The sequence below is a fragment of the Piliocolobus tephrosceles genome, chromosome 7 (assembly GCF_002776525.5).
Source record: "Piliocolobus tephrosceles isolate RC106 chromosome 7, ASM277652v3, whole genome shotgun sequence".
NCBI classification, from domain to species: domain Eukaryota; kingdom Metazoa; phylum Chordata; class Mammalia; order Primates; family Cercopithecidae; genus Piliocolobus; species Piliocolobus tephrosceles.
Genome location: NC_045440.1, coordinates 77,773,546 through 77,799,817, shown reverse-complemented (window position 1 = coordinate 77,799,817; position 26,272 = coordinate 77,773,546). Strand labels below are relative to the sequence as shown.

The following is a 26,272-nucleotide window of genomic DNA, read 5'->3' as shown; positions in this document are numbered from 1 at the left end:
GGTATAGCGTGCAGCAAAAGTAGCCAATGTAATATTCATTGCAACCATAGATTTCCATCTCATACATACAAAGCATGGATGAAGTCATATATTTGCCAAATCAAACACAGTAAAAGCCTTAGGTATCCATACCAGATGCTGGCCTAGGGTTTGTTTGTGCACAAGTAAATGTCATGACACGAAGGTTTGTTTTCAAAGACAGTAGCTTTCATTACTGGGATTTGTCTATTCTAGAAGATCAAAATTACCCAGCACCTAATCCCTTTTCAATGATATTTCCTCTTTCTTAGGCTGAATCATCTGTAAACTTTTTCACTGGATTTTGTTTGAAATACCTCAAATAGATGCCCTAAAAAAGGGCAAATTCCTGAGTGTAAGTTGTAAAAAAGCAAGGAAAACTAGCATTTATTTTTAGGGTTACATGGTTTGGTGGGCGAATACATGTGACTGAATGACAAAATTCAAGTGATATCTAATCTTATGCTTATGAAAAATTAATATGCCATCAGAGGAATCACAAGTATAGCTAAGATTAATGAAAGGCGCTTAAAAAATTACAAGCACACAAACTGATTTGATTAAAAAATAATCTCACTGGTCGTCCTGTAATATTCTTCAACTTATCCACATCTATTCTGTCAGATGGTTATGATTAAAAATAGGTCAATGGGAGGCTACTGATAGAAATCACATGCAAAATGCACATGCAATGAATAGTAGTGGGAATGTTCAGACAGTTTAAAATGACTAAAAGCTTTTAATAAGTTTTCTGGGGTGGGGGGATGGTGAAGGAAGAGTTGATGGCAGGGAATGGGTATAGAGAAATGCCAAGGTGAAAGATTCTTGCATCTTACCAGAGTCTTTATTAGAGTTTTTGCCTTCACTATTGTCTCTCTCACTTGTGTCTTTTTCGTCATCCTCGGCCACTGCTGTAGGCTTAATAGCTCCTTCTGCCTCCTCACTTTGTTCTTCTGTTAAGAAAGGCAGAGCAATCAGTAGAACTGAAAACCTCCCAAAAATTCATGCTGAAATAAACTAGGTGATCACTTGAAAACTTCGTTATTTATGAATCATCTACAGGTATTCATACTCAAATGAGAACACAAATTTATGCGAAAGTCTATGCTGATCATGCTGACTGTACCAATGCAAATTTTTTATCTAAAGGATCTTCTTTTGTATCCATTGAGAAGATGGGTCTATATTAAATTAAAATAAATTCTTTTTAGTACAGTTTAAACTGAAACATATTTAAAAAATGAGTATAAAGCAATTCTGTGATTTCAATAGTAGAACCTTGTAACAACATAAACCCACTGCTACATGGACTGGGATATGTGTCAGGAAAAAAAAAAAACAAGAAAACAGATTTTTAGAAAAAAATCTTAAATAATATAACAACGGGTTAAATATAAGACAGGTGTTACTCCTGCTTTCAGACCCCAGACCCCAAAGGAATTCTTTGGAATCTTGTGAGAGTAAGATCTCAAAACTTCAGTGACACTGGGGATTTTTTTTTTTTTTTTTTTTTTTCTGTAGAGGGAGCTATACTGGGCTTAGGATATAACAAGGTATACTTCTATGACAACTGCATCACCCCACACCTCATTCACGGGTTCACACCAGCTAGATTACATGGAAATCCTCATAGTAACTCAACCCTATTTAATTATTCTGTAAATCTTAGCTATGCCACTGCTGGTGGATTAATCTGTTTATGCAGTTAGCCTCTATGCTGGGGCTGTGTAGCACTAATCCGTGAAAGGCCCACTGTTCTCTTTCATCCTGCGATCATTTGTCTCTCACTGTGCTGATGTCACATTTTAATGAATTTTTAGCAATCTGAGTAATGCCAGATAACCAGGCTCGCAACTCCCCACAGCATGGCATGCTGTTTTCATTGCAGCACAAAAAATAAAAATCATATTCCCCTGTTCAGGTAGGAATTACATAAATTAGGAGAAGAAGGTAAAATGGGATTTGAAGCACCGGGCTGCTCAATTTCATAAAATCTTTAATGACCATATAAATTAACCCTGGAAAGGCAAAAGGTCACCGACACACATTTGCATACATTCTTCTATTTGCTTTTGATAAGCAGAGCTTTTATGCAGAGAACATGATACAATTAACCCTTCAATAACCATACAAAACGCTGCTATGGACATTTTAAGTGTCAAGCATTAACTGAAAATTACACACTGAATAAAATTTTCATTGCAAATGCTATAGTGATTGAAAGGGAAAATCGTGGCCCTTTCCACACCCCATGTTTTATTAATAACATTCTGACAGCAGAATGAAATATCCACTGTCATATGTAGCAGCTGAGCACCAAAAAAAAAAAAAAAAAAAAATTTATTTAGTGCCTCACTTGCCAGCCATGCTCTACAACTGTGTGAGCAGGACAACAGAAGGGGACAGTTCTGGGCTCAATAGGAAACTCTAAAAAGGTAAGAGAAAACAAAGACATTAAATTAAATACATTCAAAATAAGAGTTTGTTTCAACTGTGAGTCCTCAAAGGCACCATACAAATCCATTTATTCCATTTTTGCCCTTTGCCTCTGCACAAAAGCAGAGGGATGGCCCTTGTTTAGGGGGTCAATCATCTGAGGGTTTGAGGGTAGCTTCCCTTTCAGGCAAATACACTCAGAAATTTAACTTCAAGAAGAGAAAGAAATAACACCTCTTCTGGCGCTAGCCTGCTTTCACCCATCAGTGGTAATTACTGATCAAACACAGGCTCCCCCCTCCGAGCACCAGGCCATGCTGGTAGGTAAAGTGCTGGTGGCTGAACTGGATTTGGGAGGCTGGAGGGCTGAGATCAACTGGATTGGGCTGTGTCCCTCCCAAATTCACACACGTGACATGATCTCTAGTTCGCGACCTATGACGGCTTGTGGCAATTACTTTTCAACTCATCCTGGGGAAAGGATGCACGAATTCTCGGAGTAGATTTACTGGGCCTTTCCCCCAGGGCTGGAAAATAAAGTGTCAGCGTGCCACTGAGTGTCCTTATCTTGAGGGGACATAAAATTGTAAGAGCTATCACAACTCACATTAATAAAACATTGTGTGTCAGGAGAAGAAAAAGAAAATTATGAAGGCACTAAAAGAAAAGCTACAGTATATAATCTGGGTCTCATCAGACAGATTTTGCAGGGTCCTCTTCTTCATTTTCTGGTATGTGTTTCAAGTGTGAGAGAAATTCCCAGACATGTTCTTCTATACATCACTGTGGTGTCTGACCTCAGCCTGACCCTGGCAACAGTTTGAGAAATCTGAATGTGAACAAAGACTCTGTGTCAGCAGCAGGGAAAGATTGTGGGATAGACGCTCCCCATCAACTTAATCGCAAACAGCAGTTCTGAGGCCATAACTTTGCCCGGCTCCTCCAAGCCACAACTCATAACCTTTAGAGGTGGATTTGCCTGCTCTGCCTCTGCTTCTGTGACTTTTTTCCCCTCTCTCTTTTCAGGTTCTTCCTTTGAAGTAGGCAGGCAATTAGCTCTAATGCCCAAGCAATTCAGACCTGTTTTGTGGTTTAGAAGGGGAAAGCTGTTTATTACAGGTAGGCTCTTTGGAGCCATAAGAACTTTGCAAATTTTTAATCATGCAAAAACATAATCGAAAGGTAACTTATACACATCATAAAGTTTCATATAAGTCAGAATAAAAGGGCACTTTTATTCTCAAAGAGGGTTTCAGAAATAAATTTGACATTCATTGTATAAATAGACTTTAGAGTCAAGAGTATGAATGTGGAGAAACCACTTTCTCTGGAAAGCCTGTAGGTTAGAACCTGGGTTAAGGGAAGGAGTGATTACATTCTAACTTTCAACCACCACATATTCTCAGTTGTAAAATATTATGAAATGTAAGGGAAATATATATATATATATATAAAACACTAAATGTATTAAATAGATACGGTAGAACTGAGGAAAATATACTACATAAAATTCCAAAATAAAGATGCCATAGCGGTTTTCATTTTCACCAATAAACCTCTTCACTAATATATTACATGCAGTAATAGTGAAAGTATTAAATCACTTCATGACACTGTTGTATTCAACATAAGTATACATGTATACAGCATATGTATATGTCACGTGCAATTTATTCTTTTGCCTCATGAAATACAGAAAATATAATATTTCTATATTAATCTTTACAATGTTTATACTTAAACTTACCATGTATATCAAGGTCCATTTGAACGTCCCACATCCCAATTTTCAGACAAATGATAATACTTTTTCATTTTTACATGTTTCAAAATAATAGAAAGAAGGTGAAATACTATAGTCTTATATTGTAGAAATATGTTACAACAAACATTCCCGAGCATTTTTGACATGTCTAAAATGATCTTATAAGTTACTCTACATATACACATTGGCTATATTTAAAAGAAATTGTTTTGAATGACTAGCTTAGAGTATTTTCATTTGAACAATAACAAACAATTGGAACACTGCTATTAATGTATCCTACAACATTATGCAATTTCTAAGCAATGTACATCAGTCGTATCCCTTTGATCCAAGTACCACCCAATTGTAGTTATTTCCCATTGTCCTTTTCTCTCTCTCTCTCTCTTTCTTTCTCTCTCTCTCTTTCTCTCTTTCTTTCGGAGCCCCACTCTATCACCCAGGCTGGAGTGCAGTGACACTCTCGGCTCACTGCAACTTCTGCCTCCTGGGTTCAAGCAATCCTCCCACCTCAGCCTCCCAAGTGGCTGGGACCACAGGCATGCAGCACCACATCCAGCTAATTTTTGTATTATTAGTAGAGACGAGGTCTCATCATGTTGGCCAGGCTGGTTTCGAACTTCTGGCCTCAAATGATACGCCAACTCAGCCTTTCAAAGTGCTGGGATTACAGGCATGAGCCAGTGTGTCTGGCCCTTAGTTCCCATTGTCTTAACATACAACTGGGTTTAGGATCCCTCTCCTCTGAGTCTGCTAAGAAAGCACTTCATATTTTTTAAACCCATGAAGTGCTCATATAAAGAGGAAACTTAGTAACTTAGACATCCTTAGTTTTATATTAACATATTGAGTGTCTCTGTACAAGACACCTTGCTTGTGAGCATTCTTTCCTAGACTCCTCCATGATCTCCTTGCCCAGTCATGCCCCACTCAAATCTATTCTTCGAATGACCTACTTAAATCTGACTTCCCAACTTAAAATATTTCAGTGAGTCCTATCACTTATGAAGAAATAACTCAGCCTTCTGTACATAGTGAGAATATGTCCAAGATACCTGGTCCTTGTCTATCACTCCAGTTTCATCTTTGTTCACATCCTACATAACACGTAGTGCTTGAGAACAGTCTTCTTACACTTTAGAGTGTCAGATTCACCCATCTTGGGATTTTACTGCACCCCATCTTGAAAGGTTATAGTGTAGTAGGTCTAGAGTTGAACCTGAGAATTTGCTTCTCTGTTGAGTTTCCAGGTAATGCCGATGTTCCTGGTCCAGCTCACATTTTGTAACCACCGTTCAATAAGCCCAACTCTTTGGAGCGCTTTCTCCCTTCCTATATGTACCATTACAATTCCTTATCTTATTTAGAACAACTTTTCTTCACTGTGTAAATTCCACTTTTCCTTCAAATCATCTTGGGAAATATCAGTTTCAACATCTATAAAAATGGAGTTAATAATAATTATCTCATAGGTTTGTTATGGAATAACATATACAAATTGGTGAGCACAAGCTTAGTAAAAAAAATATTAAAAATCATAGCTGTATTATTACTAGTACTATTGAGTACTATTTATTGTTTTCTTCTCTAAAAAGTCTTCTCTGAACCCTGAACTAGGATTAGCGTTTCTGGATAAATGCTTTTTTTCCCAACCTGTATGCTGATGTTGAACCGTTCACCACAGTTTAATTTGTGGAAATTATCTGTATATTGCCTACTTGCTGTAATAGGTAAACATTTTTTGAAAATAGTGATTATCTTATCCATCTTTGTGCCAGAAGCAGCTGGAACAGTGCCTGGAATACAGTAGGCAGGCAATACATGTTAGTTGGAACAGTGAATTGGGTTTAGAAAGCAAAGTTTGGGAAAGAAAAGAAAAAGTCCACTTGCTACCCCAGCCCCTATTTCCCTTTAATAAAGTGTAAAAGAGGTGTTTGATTGTGTCTTGGTAGTCTGGCTTGGTTTTATTTTATTTTTTTTCTTTTTGCATTTCTCTCTCTACTAAATCACATTTATTATTCAGCCTGGTTTCTGTTCATGTTAATTCCTCCTCTCAAAGTCATCAATGACTCCCATGCTGTAAAATTCAGTGGTTACTTCTCTGCATCTTACTTCACTTTCTTTGCTCAACCGATGTTACTCCTCCCTTCTTCTGGAAAATTGTGCCTCTCTTTGGATTTAATTGCATCAGGTAATTGTGATTTTTATCCTGCCTCTCTGAGAATTACTTCTTATTCTGCTTTGCTGGGACCTCCTCTATTAAACAACAACTAAATACTTGAGTGTCTCCACTTATTAGTACTAAGCCCTTTCTCTATCTACATTACCTCCCTAGATGATCTCATCCGGACTGATGGCTTTATATTTTGTAACTCTACTTGGATGTCCAAAAAGTCTATCTAATTTAGTATGCCAAAATCAGAGCTCTCAATGCTCCTCAACACTTCTTACTCCATTTCCCCAACTTTACCATTGCAATTAACAGCGCCACCACCCAGCACAAGCAAGAGACATCCTTTAGTCTTCTCTTTCCCACTCATATGCGTCCTATCCATCAGTAAATCATACTATTTCTACTTCCAAGATACTTCATGTATACTGAATCCATCTACTTTACATTTTCCCTGCTAGTACCTTTAATATCTTACCTATATTCCTTATGATCTTATAACTAGATAAGACTTATTCTTGTGTTCCTATAATTTATTCTGCACAACTAAATAAAATCAATCCATTCCCCTACTTGAACTCTGACATAGGTTACTATTTCACTTAGAATAACAATAACAACTCCTTACTAGGCTGAAACAATTAAGCCCTTGCCTACTTTTCTGGCTGCATATTATGCTACACTCCTCCTCACTCCCTCATCTTTCTCCATGATGAGAAAGCTTTCTTTCTCTTCCTGGAATGGGACCAATTTTTTCCAAACTCTGAAGTACATTCTCCCAGACTCTGAATAATTGGCTCCTTTTCATTAACCCGGACTCGAATCACTTGTCATTTCCTCAGAGAACTTCTCTGACTACTGCTTCTAAAGTAGCTGATGAGCTGTCACACAAGTAAGGTCCTCAGATTTTAGCAGAATCACTACCACGTGAGGGGCTTGCTGGATTCCACCTCTAGTGTTTCTGATTCAGTAGGTCTGGGTTGGGCCCAGTAATTTGCATTCTTACAAGTTCCTAGGTTGCGCTGATGCTGTTTGAAAGGAGATCACCTTTGAGAACCTCTGCTCTAACAAATCACCTCTTTAACTTCCTTTATCACATTTATTGCAATCTGAAAATACTTTTTTGTTTATTTGTTAAGAGATACTATCTAAAGTGAGGGACTTCATCTGTTTTATTCACAATGTTTGCTCAACAGTCTCTGGCATATAGAAGATACTCACTAATATTTTAGATAAAACTGATGATTTCTAATTTGACTATTTGCGCAACTAAGTCTATGGTGTGATGTCATCCACTGAGATGGAGAAAAGAGGAGAACAAATAGTTTTGCGGAAAAGGAAGTTCAATTTGGAATTTGTTGTGTTTAGCCTCACTACAGAACATCTAGATGAAAATATCTAGAAGGTATGGCAATATCTAAGTCTAAAGATTCTCAGAGAGATTGAAGTAATAATGTAGATTTTGATGTCTTTGTTACAAAGCAATAAAGAAACGCATTGACAGGAAGTAATCTCTTTTAGCTTGAAATTTTTGCCATAACTCTTGATTTTGGCCATAGCACTGCTGAGTCATTAATAAAATCTTTTCATTGGTTTGAGGTAGGGGAGGGAGAGTAGGTTTATTCTATTTCATATTAAATATGCTCTCTAGCTTTTTAGGGGAAAATAACATTTTTAAAAGTATTGATGAGACATGCATAGGTAAAGGTAAACTTAGCTTTGAAGTTGGTATTTTTTATGAGGAATGTCCTGACTATGGAAGCAATGTTTTCACTTGCAAAATTGTTTTCATTTTAAGTATTCCAATATACCATTGTGAATGCAAAGGACCTTTGATAATCATTTACTGTTCTATATAGCATGTTATTATTCCAATTGGATAAATCTGGAAACTGAGGTCATACTTATATAGCAGAAATACATAGCTGAAATAAATGAGGTGTGTTGTAGTAGGAGGAGTGAATTTCCTTTTACATTATCTGAATATAATGCAGCTAAGAAGGTGTAACTGCCTTTTTTAAACAAATATATATATACACCAAAGCAAAAGGATTAGAGGATATGTTGACGTGACTATACAAAATCCAATGAATTCAATAATTACCAAAAATAACTCCATCGACTAGGTTCTTTGACTTGTGAAAAACAATATCCAGCTTATTAATATATACTTTGTATAAAATCTATAATTTAGGTGAAGTTTCATAGTGTATAAATATCGATGTGAAAAATTATTAGCGGAAGTTTTAACTTATTCTTTAAGAAGCTACAAACATCCACACAAAAAAAGAAAAAAAAAAAGGTTCAGACACAGATCTTACATACTTCAGAAACATTCACTCAAAATGGATTACAGACCTAACTGCAAAACACAATGCCATAAAACTCCTAGAAGATAACATAAGGGAAAATCTGGATGACTTTGGGGTTAACAACAACTTTTTAGATACCACGCTAAAGGCATGATCTATGAAAGAAAGAATTGATAAGCTGGACTTCATTAAAATTAAAATTTTTGCTCTTTGAAAGATACTGTGGGAAAATAATGAGACAAGCCACAGACAGGAAGAAAAGATTTGGAAAACACGTATCTGATAAAGGACTGTCATATGAAATATACAAAGAACTCTTACAACTCTTACAAGCAGACAAACAACTCAATTAAAAAATCGGCAAAAGACCTTAACAGACACCTCACCAAAGAAGATATACAGATGGCAAATAGGCATATGAAAGATTACATGAATGAAAAAATCCACATCACATATCATCAGGGAAATGCAAATGAAAACAACAATGTGATACAACTACACACCTATGAGAATGGCCAAAATCCAGAACACTGACAACATCAAATGCTGGTGATAATGTGGGACAACAGGAACTCTCATTCATTGCTGGTGGGAATGCAAAATGGTACAACCACTTTGGAAGACAGTTTGGTGGTTTCTTACAAAACTAAACATGCTCTTATCATACAATCTAGTAATTGTACTCCTTGGCATTTATCAAAGGGAGTTGAAAATTTATGTCCACACAAAAGCCTAGACACAGATGCTCATAATAGTTTTATTTGTAATTGCCAAAACTTGGAATCAACCAAGTTATTCTCAGTAGGTGAATAAATGAACTGTGATATATCCAGACTATATATATAATTCAGCAGTAAAAGGACATAAACTATCAAACCATGTAAAGACATAGAGAAAACTTAAATGCATATTACTAAGTGAAAGAAGCCAATCTATAAAAACTACATACTATTTGATTCCAACTATGTGACATTCTGGAAAAAGTCAAACCATAGAGACTATAAAGGATCACTGGTTTCCAGGGGTCAAGAAGGTGGAAACAATGAACAGACTGACACAGAAGATTTATAGGGAAGTGAAACTGTTCTATATGATATTATAACGGTGGATATATGTCATTATGCTTTTGTCCACACCCATACAATATACAACACCAAGAGTAATCGCTAATGAAAACTACGGTGTATGAGTGATAACGTTGTGTCAATACAGATTCATTACTGAACAAGGTGTATGAGTGATAACGTTGTGTCGATACAGATTCATTACTGAACAAGTGTACCACTCTGATGGGCAGGCAGTGATAATGAAGAAGGCTATACATGTGTCAGGGGAGAGGGTACTGGGGAAGTCTATACCTTCCTCTCAATTTGCTGTGAACCTAAAACTGCTCTAAAATGTAAAGTCAATTTACATATACTTCCAATTATTGAATTTATTTGATTTTGCTTTTTATTTGAATAAGCCATATGATCAGATCTAATTAGAGAAGTTCCAGAGAATGTTTATTACATCAATTGTGAGAATGACAAAAGCAACTCATTTAGGACAGGGAAATATTTTGAGAAGGAATAGGAACCATTACCTGAGGTTGATCTCAACTGCTGCTCTGTAAGATCATCATCACAAGTCCTGGCTCCCAATGAGGCAGTTTCTGCAGAAGACATCAGAGTGAAAGGTAATCAGCATGCTATATCTAGCTCTCACATCATGGCAAATATCACAAGAACCCAAAATTTGGCAGTCAGGAGAGATGAATATCAGATGAAGCTCAGGTGAGTCTCCTAGTGAGCAGTAGCTGGCAAAATGAGCCCAGGGAGTGATAGGATTAGATTTATTTCTTAATTATTAGCAGCACAGAACAAACACACTGGTAGAGAAAATATAGGAGCAGGAAAGGATCATTATGATTTTTGTCATTGGACTATTTAGACAAGCATACATTTTATAGGATTATGTGTTAGAGTGACAATAGCACATTACATAAATTATGAGCATACTTTTACTTCTCTGATAAGGTACCAGAAAGCAAAGAAAAAATCATTACTGTATATGATAGCTGATGTGCCAAAGCAAACATCAGGTACTGGAGGGGGCACCTGAAGAATAAGTCCAAATCATCAGCAAATCCACATCTTTATTCTCATCTTTTATTTGAGCTTTAGAGCAAAAGAGCCAACAATGTCTTGGTTTACAAAACTCAACACCAAACACAAATCATATAGTCACCTAACTGTGTGATTCCTTTTTGCACCCTATTGTAGGGGAACCTATGGAATAAACGAAACAACTGGACCTCAGAAATTTCCTTCGACATCTCATTCCTTCTCCACACCAAGTCACCACCTGCTGTTGATTCCATTTTACCAAGTCTCTTGTCATGGGTGCTCTCTGTTCCCTCTGTCTTCTTCTCCTTCCTGACCATTTCAGCAGCCTCTATAATCATCTATATGCCTCAAATTCCCTGTCTTTCCAATCCAATCCCTCATAAAATCTTAAGAGTTATCTTTTTAGAAGATAGAATCTTGAGTACAAATCATTTCTCCATCACTTCTAGGTATGGGTGAATTACTTAGCCTTGCTAAACCTCAAGTCCCTCATGCATAAAATGAAGATAGAACTATGTAAATAGTAACAGTAAAAGAAAATAATACAACTAAAGGTGCAACATGATGTAGTCTTTAACATCTGAAAAGACCAGATGTTATTAAGAAGTTAAAAAAATGGTCACATAATTCTTAACTGCCAAAGGGAATCATGTTTACTTATATTTCTAGCAATGGCATCTCTGGTTGATTCTGAAGACTTTCATTAAACAAATAATTAACCTTGAAAATAGAAGTGCATAACAAGGCACTATTACTGCATTTACTAATTGTCTTTTCTGCTGTGTATAAAACCTTTGACCTTTAGTAGTAATCTATTTAAAAACAATACAATCATAATAAATACTCAGCGCCCCCCACACCAAAAAACCATTATGTTAAATTCATCATGAAAGAAAAAATTTATTCTCAATGTTTACTTATAAATCCATGAGTAGCTTCCAAATACATCACAGCCTTAATGGACATCCTACTTGTCACTGAAGAAGTCCACCTTCTTTCTCTTGACAACTTCTCATGTTGTTATGCCTTCATCAACGTAGTTCCTTTGACTTTGAATGCCTTTTTGTTCTTCCCCTGTTAGCCTCCTATTCTTCCCTCAGAACTAAAAGTACAGGAAGCCTCCTGTGTGCACCCATCATGATTAGCTTACACGTATGTTTCAGCACTTATCATGATGTATTAATTTGTGCACGGTCCAGGTATGTTTCCCCAATAAATTTCGATTTCCTCAAATGCAGCTTTTCATTTCATGGATTCTCAAGTAAGGACAGAGTAAGCATCAAAGTCACCTAAGACGCTTTGATAGAAAATACTAACCTACATCCTATATCCTAAAACAGATGAATCTGAAGATGAGAACTTTCTTGTAACTTCCCAGAGCTTCAGGACTCTAAATTCAGAGCTCTGTCAACTATACCACAGATAATACAAATGCAGACAATACCCCCGCTTTCTCTATATATGTATGTGTATGTGAAAACCATTTCTCTTTTTTCTAGCGAAGAATCAACATAATTTATCAGAAAATCTCTATCACTACCTCCACATACACATTTCAACGTATTATATAGGCTTGTTCAAAATGAATGTCAGTAGTACCTAGGTGACTTTGACCAAATAACTGCTATTCCTTAAAGATTAATGAAAGTAAAAATAAAACAACGACAAATTATTGAGTTCTTATCTCTGCCAGGTACTGTGATAAGCTATTTGTATAGAAACCATCGTGTAATCCTCACAATAACATAATGAGGCAATTATTAATCCTTCTTTTACAAATCAAGAAGCTAGAGATTAAATAGGTTAAAGTAATTTGCCTCAGGTCACAAAGTTAGAAACCAATAGCCTGGAATGAAATCCTTGTCTGTCTGGTATAAAAGTCTGTCAAATTATCAATGTGTCTAGTTGTAATACCACAATATTTGGGAGCCTGTAAAGGTTTGCCTAGTCTTAGCAAAGGTCAGAAACCAAGTTGTGGGGAAAGCAACTTTTCTCTAGACCAGTGAAAATTCTGCTGTTTCATAACATATGTATGCTCCTTGAATATAAAATATAACCAAATAATAATTTGGTGCCATATTAAAGTTACTTTATTTGATAGTGATTTAATGAAACATACAAAATGTCAAAATCAGAAACTGTTGTTTAATCTTACAAATTAGGTCATGTGGTACTTAGAGACTGCTCCAATGAGAGCTACTTGTACAAATAATTTCATAAAGGAATGTTTAGATCTTCAATAATGTTTCTCTCTTCATACAAATAATATAAATATTTTAATAAAGGAGTTTTTAACTTATAAAATGAAATGATTAATCTATATTCTTCTGCCTGTGTAAAATGAAATGTTTAAAACCTAGTAATGATACATAGCATCTTACAATATATCACTTTAATAACTGGTCTGTAATAACAGATCTGACTGCTGTTAACACGATTTGTCTCTTTTTCTGGTGATTTAATTAGATTACTAATTTGTGTTCTCTAGAACCTGACCTTCCTTGTTTTAATACTCTTTAAAAAAATGCCATTGACTTAGCTTTTCCAGTATTCTACCCTATCCTGTCAATTTGGTGATAATCATACATTTGAAAATTATGCCAAATTATGCTATTTTTATTAACACAATGTGGGAGTAATCAACATCATTTTCTGTGGAATAGTGTATTGATCATCGCAATCACCATCAACAACAACATTTTACAGTGTATCTTCTCTGTGCCAAGTACTGAATGATATCTTTATGTGTGTTATGACACCCATAGCAAGTGATGGAGCTGGGATTTGAACCCACACAGTTTTATTTCAGGGATAGTTCTCTTAAACACAATGATAGATTGAACCATAGTTTTTAAATCCTACAAGTAGCTTTCCTTTTTTAAATTCTGCATTGATTTCTAGTGTTCATTTTTGTCGTTCTCATTCAGGTCTGAATTCTTCTAATCACCTATTTCTTTAGCCTAACCTAAATGGTTACATCTACAAAAACCAAGCTTAATGCCAAAATGTTTAAGGTTCCCATTCCTTGAATGGTGTCTCACTCTGTAACCCAGGCTGGAGTGCAGCGGCGTGATCTCAGTTCACTGCAACCTCCACCTCCCGGGTCCCAGTTCAAGAAGCAATTCTCTTGCCCCAGCCTCCCAAGTAGCTGAGATTACAGCCACGCACCACCATGCCCAGCTAATTTCTGTATTTTTAGTAGAGATGGGGTTTCATCATGTTGGCCAAACTGGTCTTGAACTCCTCACCTTGTGATCTGCCCGCCTCAGCCTCCCAAAGTGCTGGAATTAGAGGCATGAACCACCGCGCCTGGCTGGTCAATTCCTTTTGATCATAAGAATGAAAGTTCTCACCGCCCTTTCTCTCACTACCTTTTACTGCCACATCTACCCCTAAGCCTCTCCATAATGAGTCTCCAACTCATTACTCATTTCTACCTTTTCCTTCCCTGAACAAGCAATACTTATTCTGGTGAGTAAACCGACAACTTTCAGGTATTTAATCTCAGTTCAAAAATCATCACTTTCCCATCTGGCAAACCTTCCGCCCCCACCCCAGTCCCCTCACCGCTAATTGGGGTAACAAATTTTGCAAAACTATAATCCATACAAATCTCATGGCCACGGAAAGATTTGGAATTTTAATTTTTTAACAGTCTAGATATTTATGCAGAGAATTACAAGATCAAGATATGGGAATGAATTTAACCTGTACTAGGTGACTGCAACAGCCATGCAAAATTTAGGATGCATTCAGCACAACTTTAGAGGCAACTGGAATTTTTGAAATAATGGGTATATGTTCAAGCTACCAAGCATAGTACTAATACTATTTGCCTACAAAACTTCCACATCTCACCTCCTCCCAATAATTTGCTAATGCATTAAACAATAAAGTATAGTACTATTCTTACAAAATGTTTAGCACATAAAATAAAATATATACCAACAGAGTAAATATTAAGCCAACTGGTGTAAAATAGTAAAGGGAAAGAAAAACATTTTCTGCATTCCTATGCAACATTATGAATCCCGTGTTATTTTCATTTACAATAAGCCCAACTCTTACTGTTTTTTTTTTTTTAATTGGAGAAAAGACTAAATTTTATGATAGAGTTCACAAGTGTCAAACAACCTTCACTCCGCAATCCTTCTAGTCATGCCTCTTCTGTTTTACTTTTGAAGCTTTTCCCACTTCTACTGGAGCTATGTGACTAATTGTAAAAGGATATTTTAGAGCCCATGAATACAATAAAAGATATTAGCAGCTCTCTAATTACAAACTAATAAATTATCATTTTGGGAAACCTGTTAGGTGCTAGGCATGTATCCTGCATTTCCTTACTTAATCCTCACGGTAATCTGCAACAGAAAAAAAATGACTGTGTTTATGGAAGAGATGAGATATCGAAGCTCAGACAGTTTAACTTTTTCCAAAGGCACAGAGCAGCAGAAGTGAGATTTGAAGGAGTGACTCCAAAGCTCTGTACCTCCCCACTGGATAGCACTGCCTCTAGGCAGCCCTCAGGACTCCTAAGCCAGGCAGCCTGAAAACTAAATTTTTTTCCTTCTAAAAAAAAAAAAAAAAAAAATAGCTCACATCGCTTCAAAGCAAATTCATCACAACAAGCATAATATTTAGAAGAATACATCAAATTCAACATTTATTATTATCTTAGTAGTCGATATTTTAACAATGCCCTCTGAACTTGTTTTGGCATTGCAAAAGTCAAGTCAGTGTGTTCAGATAAAGCAAGTTCACAATTAAAAATGATTTCAAGTGGTCTTCTCCATTCTTTTCCTAAGCGGATACAAAGACTGCTCTTCTAAAAAGCTGAGCAACTCAGCATGCTACCAAATGGTTTTGAGTAACCAAGCAACATCATCTTTGTTGACCTGTAGTGCTTTCTCTTAAATTATTTCTTCCAGGCAGTAATAGATTGAAGTGCATTGGATGCTCCAGTGTCAATTATCTGAATGGGGTTGGATTGTAATTTTTTATTTTCTGGAAAAGTAAAGCTCCTTTGCCCTGCCCTGTCTGTTTTTACCCAGAAGTTATTTTTATATAGTTAGGGAGTACTATCTCCTGGGGCCTCCTCAGCCAGGAATTTGTGATCACTTCTTTCTGCTTCTTCAGTCATCTATGACCTCAGTGTAATGGAGCCTCAAAAGAATTTAATAAGTTCCTGATATAAATTAGTTGCAATAAATTACTTATATATATATCTTCTTAATGTCTTATATTTTAAAGTGCTTTTATTAAAACATTCATTCTTAAATTTACTAATTCCTAATATATTTCTCCATATAAGAATCTATTTCATTTCTGATTGTTTTGAAATTAAAAGATCAAACTTCTGTGAGGATAATTTCAGTGTAAAATCGTGTTTCCATCTATCAACCAGTTGCCCAATTATCTAGATTTAAGTCCTTATAGCAGGGGTCCCTAACCCCAGGGCTGTGGATCACTATTGGTTCGTGGCTTGTTAGGAATGGGCCGCCCTGCAGAAGGTGAGCGGCCTGCAAGCAAGCATTTACCGCCTGAGCTCCACATTGCATCAGATTAGAGGCAGCATTAGATTCTCATGGTAGCATGAACCCTCTTATGAATTGCACCTGCAAGGGATCTAGGTCATGTGTTCCTTGTGAGAATCTAATGCCTGATGATCTGAGGTGGAACAGTTTCATCCCCAAACCATGTACACCTGACCACTCTGTCTGTGGAAAAACTGTCTTCCATGAAACCAGTTCCTGGTGCCAAAAAGTTGGAGACCACTGCCTTACGGAATTCATCAAAATTTCTCTTTATATTATCTAGAACAAGGTTCATTCCTCAGCATACTGTGCTGGTTTTGCTAGGTTGCTCATTAGCATAGGAAACTGATCCCTATCCATAAACTGATCCCTCTTCCACCCAACAATAGCTTTTGTTCATGGTGAGCACTGGGTAGTTATTTCAACTCTTTGCTTCCTATCTCAAAACCAGCTCTTATTTTATCATGGTAAGAACACTGTCTTAACAAATGTTTATGTGCACAATATAGTATTACAAATGTTTACTATGAGGTTTACTGTCTTAACAAATGTTTATGTGCACAATATAGTATTTTTCCCTATAGGTACAATGTTGTGCAGCAGATCTCTAGAACTTACTCCTATTACTTAACTGAAACTTTAAATCCTTTGTTTATTATAACTCCCCATTTCTCCTACCCCTCCATCCCTGGCAACCACCATTCTACTCTTTGATTTATAAATTTGACTATTTTGAATACTTTAGACTGCTTTAGTGGAATCAGACAATATTTCTGTTTTCATGATAGGGTTCATCCAATGTTGTCTCACAGCTAGTTTTTAATTCATGAAAGCCTCTATTTTCTACTCCACAGTTACTAGGTTTCTCAAATAGCTGTATACTAGGTCAAAAGTCTTTTGAAATTATTTTTTAATAGAGAAGAAAAAAATAGTTATCCAGCAGTACTTCTTTATCTTTACTTCCTTTAACTCTTTCAAAGACTCCTTACAGGGTGATATGGTTTGGATGTTTATCCCTTCTGGAACTCATGTTGAAATGTGGTTCCCAGTGTTGGAGGTAGGGCCTGGTGGGAGGTGATTGGATCATGAGGACAAATCCCTTATGAATGGTTTAGCACCATTTCCTTGGTGATAAGCGAGTTCTCATTCAGTTCATGCAAGATCTGGTTGTTTAAAAGAGTCTGGAACCTTCCCCTTTCCTTTCTCTTTTGATCCCACTCTTGCTATGTGATATGCCTGCCTTCCTTTTGCCTTCTGTCATGATTGGAAGTTTACTGAGGCCATCACCAAGAGCAGATACTGGTGTCATGCTTATACAGCCTGTAGAACCATGAGCCAATTAAGTTTCTTTTCCTTATAAATTATTCTGCCTCAGATATTTATTTATAGTGATGCAAAAATGGCCTAACATACAAAGGTATCTTTACTCTCAAGCAAGCTGCATTTCTTTGGTTCAGTCCTATTATTTGGTTCTTGGAAGCTTCTATAACTTCTCTTACACTTTCATCTCAAAGACCTGTGATGATGGGTGCCTCCCTCTAAGATTGCACTGTTTTTAAATGACTATAACCATAGAGTTGAACCAATGTCACAAGTTTTTAAAAATACTTTCTTGACTCTCTAATTTCATAATTCCCAATATTTTATTTTCATAACAATGAGTTACTTGGGCATATTTCTTTGGAGCCATTATCCATGAAACCATCATTCACTCTTGCTGTGAAGAATCAGAGAACATAATCCCTGTGTTGAAATAATGGTCAATTCTTTCTTAACTATCTGAGATGTATTCTTTTTGCTTGAGAAGTTTGAGCAAGCAAAGATAAAAGGGAGATATCAGTGGCATAAAATTGCCAACTTCTGCTATAGCAACCCTGCCCTCAGAAACCTAAGTTGTTCAAAGAAGTATTTCATTAGGAGAATGTTGGCTGCTCTTGGAGCAAGGGAAAAACACTATGGAGTTAAGAACCAAATCCAAATACACTTGGGCCTGAATCCCAGCTCCACTAGTTTCTAGCTATCTGATACTGTCCAAGTTACTTAACCTCCTTGAAATTCAGGATTCTATATGTGAAGTGGAAGCAATAGTAAATTTGCAGGATGGCAATAAGGAGAAAAGTTAATAAATACAAAGTGTATAGTACTGAATAAGTAGTAACTGTACTTATGCATAATTCTTCTCTGGCTTTAATCAATCCTGCTGAACACAAGTTACTCAAAGAAAAGACTACATCAATTTGGTACTATGGCTTTTTAGACTGTATTTATAAGTAATGTACTCTTTGTCCATCAGTTAAGTTAGTGTTTTAGGCCTTTAAAATATCACTATTATTTGTGCAGATATTTTGGAGGTAGCAAATGTTAACAAGACTAAACATTGACTTCTTAAGCATTGTAGTTTGAAAGTTTTTTGTTTTTTTTTTTAAGTAAATCCCTAAGCAAATTTTACACATGCTGCAATAACAGCAGTATATACGTCAATTTGTAAAGGTGTGGCCTTTTACAAAAATCATAGTGAGGCTGGGTGCAGTGACTCACTCCTATAATCCCAGCACTCACTTTGGGAGGCCAAAGCAGGAGGATCACCTGAGCCCAGGAGTTCCAGAGCAGCCTGGCAACAGAGTGAGACCCTGTCTCTACAAAATATAAAAATAATTACCCAGGTAGAGTGGCACATGCCTATAGTCCCAGCTAATCCAGAGGCTGAGGCAGGAGGATTGGTTGAGCCCGGAAGTTTGAGGTTACAGTGAGCTATAATCGTACTACTGCACTCTAGTCTCAGCAACAAAATGAGACCCTGTCTCAAAAAATGAAAATGAAAGTAAACAAAAGTGACAGTGACAGGATATGAACTTTGAAGGACTGGTAGTAATATACAAGTCAGCCCTACGTAAGTTTTTTCCTTGCAAAAGAAGGGATCCTCTGCTCCCCACACCAAACTTCCACCATCCACCTTCTGGTAAGAGAAAAACTTGATGATAAGTTACAAACAATCTCAGAATATATAGGCCTACAAATGTAGCAGTCTGCAAAACTCTAAAAATTTTCATCCGTACACAGATGTTGGATTTGAGTAATTTTCTAGATTATTCCCTATGTTTCAGTCACCTAAATCATATGCCTTACTGAACACACCATTAAGACACAAAACATTTATTTTTCTTGAAAACAATTCATAATGAACCCAAAGATAGATAATACTTTAGAGCTTTCACAGAGGCAGTGTTTAACAGGAAACGCATAAAATAAGAAGCTCAATAAGGAACCTTTTCTTCAATCTGTAAAAATTTAAACTTATCTATTAATATGTTGGCACCAGTGTCCTCATCTGTAAAATGGGGATACAATTACCTCCTTTCTTGCTATCACACCTAGTCACTGTAAGGATGAAATGTAAGTTGTTATCACCATCTCTAGGTGCACATGCAAAACAAATAAATAAAATCTTGCCACTATACTATCTAAATATTTAATGCCTATATATCCTGCCATGGAATGTATCACTACTACTCAAATAAACTACTCTTTACAGTTATATACATGGAAGAAATTATTGCTTCTAATAGGTAGGGTTATTTATTTTGTGAATTATATTTGGCCATAAAAGAAAATCCTCAGATAACTAGATGATGTTTTTTACCAACATGATAATTGTTGAAATAAATTTACCATTAATCTAAGATGCAATAAAGTTTCAGAAATTCTATGTAAATAATCCTTGGCTTGGAACTTTCTGCACCTCATCACATTCAAAAAGGTCAAATTTATATAGTTATATACACCAAATTATACTTATGAGAACTAACCTAGGCAATGATGGATACAAACATAAGTGAAAGAGATCTGGAAAGGAAAAGTTAGTGAAAGTATTCATAGCCCCAGAAAAGGAAGATTAGAAAAGCTATCTTGTGCCAAGAATGAAAAATGTGCTATTGGAACCTGCTATGAATTTTCGAGACAATACTTATGCATATCCATGAAATGTTTATTTAATAAATCATTCACTAATGAGTAAACAGATTGATGAGATTTGGCACATTGCTCTCTTTGGACTGTGTGAGCAGTAGAAAAAATGGTTTCTGAGACATAGCCAATTTATTTTCTCCTGTGCCTGAATGCATGTATTGGCAAAGAGTTCCTTGGATCTTGGCAGCATGGGGGTTTTAAGCAGAGGTGCCATGATCATATTTTCATCTGTGGGATGCTTTGCAGAGGATTAAGTAGAGGAAGAGGTGTCTCACTGTTAAAAAAAACAGACACTATAGCATCCATCACCCTTCAAAGTATAACTATCTAGAAGAAATTGTAGAGAAAGGTAGAACAGACATTTCACTGGAGAGAAAAGAAATGTTAAAAAGTCCAAGATTAGGTCAAGAGAAAAGATGATAAGCTCAATTTTGAACATGAATTTGAGTAAAGAGATTTAGTAAACATGTAAGTTTATGGGACTAGATCTTGGAAGTTGAATATATTTGAAAACATTATTAACCAATGACTTGTGAGTAAATGACACTTCTTAGAATATATATAGTATGGACAATGAGGGCTAAGGGCAAAACTCTAGGGAGTAAAAATTAAGAAATTAAGTGACATTGAAGAATGATAAAGGTTACTGAGAAAGAACAAAGAGGGGCTGGGAGTGATGGCTCATGCCTGTAATCCTAGCACTTTAAGAGACCAAGATGGGGGATCACTTGAAGTCAGAAGTTCAAGACCAGCCTGGTCAACACAGTAAGACCCCATCTCTACAACAAATAAAATCACAATTAGTCAGGCATGATGGAGCACACTTGTAGTCCCAGTTACTCAGGATGCTGAGGTAGGGAGGATCACCTGAGCCCAGGAATTTGAGACTGCAGGAAGCTACGATCTTGCCACTGCAATAATGAGATCATCAAAAAAAAAAAAAAAAAAAAGAGGTGGACATAGGATTGGGGAGTGATTGGTAAAGTAGTGGCCAAAGGAAAAAAAAAAAAAACCTTGGAATCACAAGTATAAAATTATACAGAGAAGTTAAGTAAAATAAAGTTATTGTCGATATCGTCAGAGATGATGGTGGCTTGGATCAAGGAGGCAGTAGAAAAACTGGTATATATTTCAAAAGAGCAGTAGATAGGACTTGCCAATGGGTCTAATGAGGAGTGGGAGAAAATGAAAAGGATCAATAATTATTCCAATCTTTTTGGCCCAAGAAATAAGAGTTAAGATGCCATTTACTAAGACGAGGGAAAATGCAGGTGGAACAAGTCGGGAGTAAAAAGAAGGTCTGAATATGTTTAGTTTGAGATTTTCTGTTTATATATGCAAGTAAAGGTGTAAAGTAGGCAAAGGTATGAAGGTGTGTGTGTATGTGGAGTGACAGGGACAGAAACAGAGAGAGATATAGAAACAGAGAGCAAGTGGAGGGGAAGAGAGGGCAATGCATTAATGATGGTTTAAGTTGTTGAGATGAGATCCAATGAGATAATCTAGAGAATGAGGGCCCATGATTGAGCCTGGGATTCATTCCTACACAAGGTATATCAAAGCTGGGGACACTATAGCAGTCTACACCCAGATGCAAGAGGTGATTTATCATTGACAATATTTAGAAGTGCCAGCAGGCCAACTTTTAGTCAGTTTTATTACTGTTTTTTCTTTATTTTAATTCCCTACAGTGAATATATTGTTTTTATTGCCTGTGCTGAGGTGAAAGACTCCCACGATTTCCTCCCAAAACAAGGAAGGACCAATGAAGAAAACTGATCAGAAATGAAGTAGGAGAAAACCAAGAGAGGATGTGGTATAGAAAGCCTAGTGAAAAAAAAAAATCTCAAACAGAAGGAAGAGGGCAGCTTGTTAAAAGCTTCTAACTACTGTAGTTAAGTGGACTAGGAATTGGTCATTAGGTTTTCCAAAGAACAGATCAACAGAGTCCTTGATTGGAGCTTCTTTAGTGGAGTGATGTGAATGCAAACACCTCCTGAACATGGGTAGTAGGGAAAAAGAAGATGAAAAAAATGGAGATGTCAAGTGTGGAAAATTCTCAGAGGAGTCTGCTTTAAAAATGACCAGGGAAATGGGGTGGTATCTGAAGGTAGATGTAGCATTAGGGAGGGTTTTATAAGTAGAGAGATACAGGGAAGGCTGAGATGATGATGGGAATGAGCTAGTGAAAAGGGAAAAGTTAATAATGCGGAAGAGAGTGAAGCAGTGACAGGTGTCATAGGATGGACCTAAGTGTAGATGTCTGAAAAACATTGAGGGTGAAAGTCAAATTATCACAAAAGTCAATGAAATTGAGACTAGGGCTTATCATCCTGAAGCTAGAGATCAGAATTATGACAATAATTGGGGAGGAGAGTTGGCAGAGTAGGAAGGACAGAGAAAAGAGGCACCAAAATGGATGCGAACAATACAAGACAGGGACTAAAAGAGAGATACAGAAAGCAGAAGCCATTTGGTTTTAGCATATAATATACACCTATTGCCTGTTTGTGATACACAGTGACTGTAATCATTTTTGTTGCATAAAAATCTGGCTAGCAATCCTATCTAGCTATGAACCAACACCACTACTTTTTCATTTCTCATGGAGGCTATAAGCAATAAAACTTCTCAACAAAGATGAAAATCCCTGTGAAACATAAACAAGTTTCCTATTAAACTCTCAAATTAAGTTTTATGGCAATACCATCACACTGTAATTTTTGTAATATTCCCAAGTTTGATCAGAAAAACTAAGCAATATATAAGGCATATGGCACACGTATTTTAGGATTTTGGCCCGGGATGATTAAAAGGCCTCAAAAGTGTGTGGCAAACTGGTACTTTTCTCCACACACTCATTAAATTTGCTGTCATGACTAATCAGATGAAGCACGTCATAATCATCACTAGTGTAAAAGGTGACATATAGGCTAAAGTCACACTGCCATAAACATCTTATGATTCAAACAAAAAATGATTGCGCGAAAGAGCAAATATGTCATTATAATACATGATAATAGCAAATAGTAGGGGAAAATGAACTTAAGTATGAGCAATTAATTCATAAATGATTACCAGGATTCAAAAGTTCAAAAAGATGCAAAATATATGGTAATCTGTAAAACAATAAAAAGTGAGTTTGAAAGGATGAGGATATTGGTGGTAAAGAAATTGAATTTTTAAAATCATTTATTTTTGTTTACTTCACATATACAAACTAGAAGTAAAAACATCTCTACTATGGTAAATAATTTCAGCCAAAGGCAGAATTCCCTTTGGAGGATTTTTAACAATGCTGTTACTGAGTACATAGAAACAATAGCAAAAATATATTCACTGAAAAATGTAAGTAACATAGGAATAAACTGCATCTTTTATATGGCCAATATTTTTGTAATGTTCTCATACATTTTATATCTCTTTACTCTGATCCTCACTTTTGTCCTCAGAGGAAGCAGATGTTGTATCACCCTAAATATTCTAGAACTCTATATCCAGAGTGAAGAAAACCAACCTCTAATATGCCCAAGTTGCTTGCAAGGGTTGAAAATACACTGCTTTTTGCATACACTATTAATTGTTGGAAAGAATCTCTTATATACACACACAAAATTAGAATGTAATAGGGTGAGGCCAAATGGAATATTGGAGAATCAGTTTTCATGTATTCCAACTCTGCACCCCATCTTTCCTGTGATGCCTGTGAAAAGGTTTCACAGTACTTACAAGCTGTTGGTGGGGCACTCTGTCTTCCTGCTTCCTGCCAAATGCATGGAGGTAATCCTGTCTCACCAAAAGTCCTATAGACAGATACAAATAAACTTCTCCCCATTGTTCTCCTACAAGAGCGGCACCCACCATGAATGTTCCATTTCACCTCATGTCTACTTCACCTAATGGCCTAGCTCTGGGTTTATTTATATTTACATATTCAAGGAGTATATATTGAACACTTACTAGGTGCAAGACACCCTGATAGTCCTGTTACGGAAGTTCCAAAAGAATAGTTTATAGCTATTTCTGTTTAATCAATCCTTTTTATTTAGAAAGACATAAAAATGACTTACATTATTCCACATTCCATAAAATATTTCCACTATATTTATTCAGCATAAATGACATTCATAGGCTAACACAAATATAAGCTCTCAATGTTATAAATAAAACAGAGCCCCTAACACTGTTTTATTAAAACTACCAAAAGTCCATCAAAATCATGAGGAAAAAGGAATACCTTTTTGCTAGTTAAAAAAAAAAAAAAGAAAAAGAAAAAAAAACCCTTATGAGTGTCTTGTTTTTCTAAGACCAGCTGAGCGGGCGCAAAAGAACCAGCGGGTAGGCAAGTGTAACAGCAAAACTGCACGTTTATTTTGGTAACCTAAGGTGTGCGGGAGAAGTCTGTCCGCCTCCGGGGAAGGAGGCCGGCAGAGTCCCCCCGTGGGGCTCTCGGACGGACTTCCCACAGTCCCGACATCAGGACAGGAGTGGGGCTGCAAGAAGGCCGCCTGGCTCAATGGCTCAATGGCGGAGAGCGGCTTTTCTAGGAGTGGGAGGGCAATAGGTGGGGCATCGGCCTGTCAGGGCGTTCCGCAGGTGCCACCAGGTAAATCTTGGTCTCTTCAGATTGACGTCACCTGGCGCATGCCCAGTTGGTCTGCACCCTCCCTGGGCCCCGGCTGCATTTTCGCGTGCGCGGGAAGAGTTGGTGGTGAAGAAGAACCCGGAAGTGCACCATCTTGCCTCCGTTCGTCCAAACAATGAGCATATTACTTCCCCTCCCCCTCCCACACTAGTTTAAAACATTTTGTCTGAAAGGGGAAAATGTAGTGCCTTATTATCAGGGCCCCTTCACCCTGCCTAATCAATCTGAGAAGTTTTCTATAGTCACCAAGCTTCAACCTTTAGTGGGATCCTTGGCTCCTCCTTCATTGCTTCTGTTTAGTTGGTAAGTTTACTCTGGATTCTCTCTCTTTTTTTTTTTTTTTTTTTTGGCAAGGCTCGTTGTGTCACTCAGGCTGGAGTGCAGTGTCATGAACATGGCTCACTGCAGCCTCAACGTCTTAGGCTCAATGGATCCTCCTGCCTCAGTCTCTTGAATATCTGGGACTACAGAAATGTATCATCATACCTGGTTAATTTTTTAATTTTTATTTTTAGTAGAGACAAGGCCTCCCTGTGTTGCCCAGGCTTGCTTAGTCTCAAACTCCTGGGCTCATGTGACCTTCCTGCCTCGGCCTCCCAAAGTGCTGGAATTATAGGCGTGACCCACCGTGATTGTTCTTGATTCATTTTTAATGCTCTTTTCTATGTGTTGGGCCCTACCTCAGTGCCAGCCTCCCAGTATGTTGACTGGCTTTGAATGAGCTCTCTGCCTCCAGGTCCTCTTGCTTCCTAAAACACCTCTTCAACAATACCATTCATACACTCAAAAGCTTTGGTACTTTCTTATTTTCTCCTTTATCAAATCCAAACTTCTTTGCTTGGCTTTCAAGGCATTCCATAATCTTAACTATCTAGTTCATTTTTCTTTTTCTTTTTTTTTTTTTGCTTTCTCCTAAATGGTCATGAATAGTCTTTCAGTTTAGTTTCTTGCTTCTCCTGCAGTCTTATCAATTGTCTTTCATCTCTGAGTCTGCATCATGCCATTCCTCCTCTTAACCCTAAGGACAATGCCAAAATAAACAAAATAAAGAAACACACAAAGAGAGAAGTAAATAAAACCTTATTTCATTTTCCTACCCTACTCAATTTTCATGTCCTCATACCTCCATCAGCTATATCAAATCCCACAGTTTCAATGTTCCTCTAAATCATTACTGAACTTGAATTCCCTCAAAATGTCCTAACTCACCTGATTTATGGTGACAAGTTCATTGATTCTGTCCTCTAGGCAGCCTCGAAACTCCTTGAGGGCAGGGAACTTCCACTTTTCTATCTCTCACAGCCCCAGGCCAAATGCT

At 36.9% G+C, this 26,272-nt stretch overlaps 1 protein-coding gene across 2 annotated transcripts in view; it reads right to left on the bottom strand.

Annotated features, from left to right (window-relative positions):
- The window catches only part of ZFHX4 (zinc finger homeobox 4), a 188,826-nt gene that overhangs the window by 23,718 nt on the left and 138,836 nt on the right, over positions 1 to 26,272 (bottom strand). For both annotated transcript variants that reach the window (XM_023227772.2, XM_023227773.1), the window contains 2 exons: positions 10,287 to 10,355; positions 855 to 971 (listed from right to left, as the gene is read on the bottom strand). In XM_023227772.2, coding sequence (XP_023083540.1) covers positions 855 to 971; positions 10,287 to 10,355 — 186 coding nt within the window. The remainder of the gene's footprint in view (positions 1 to 854; positions 972 to 10,286; positions 10,356 to 26,272) is intronic.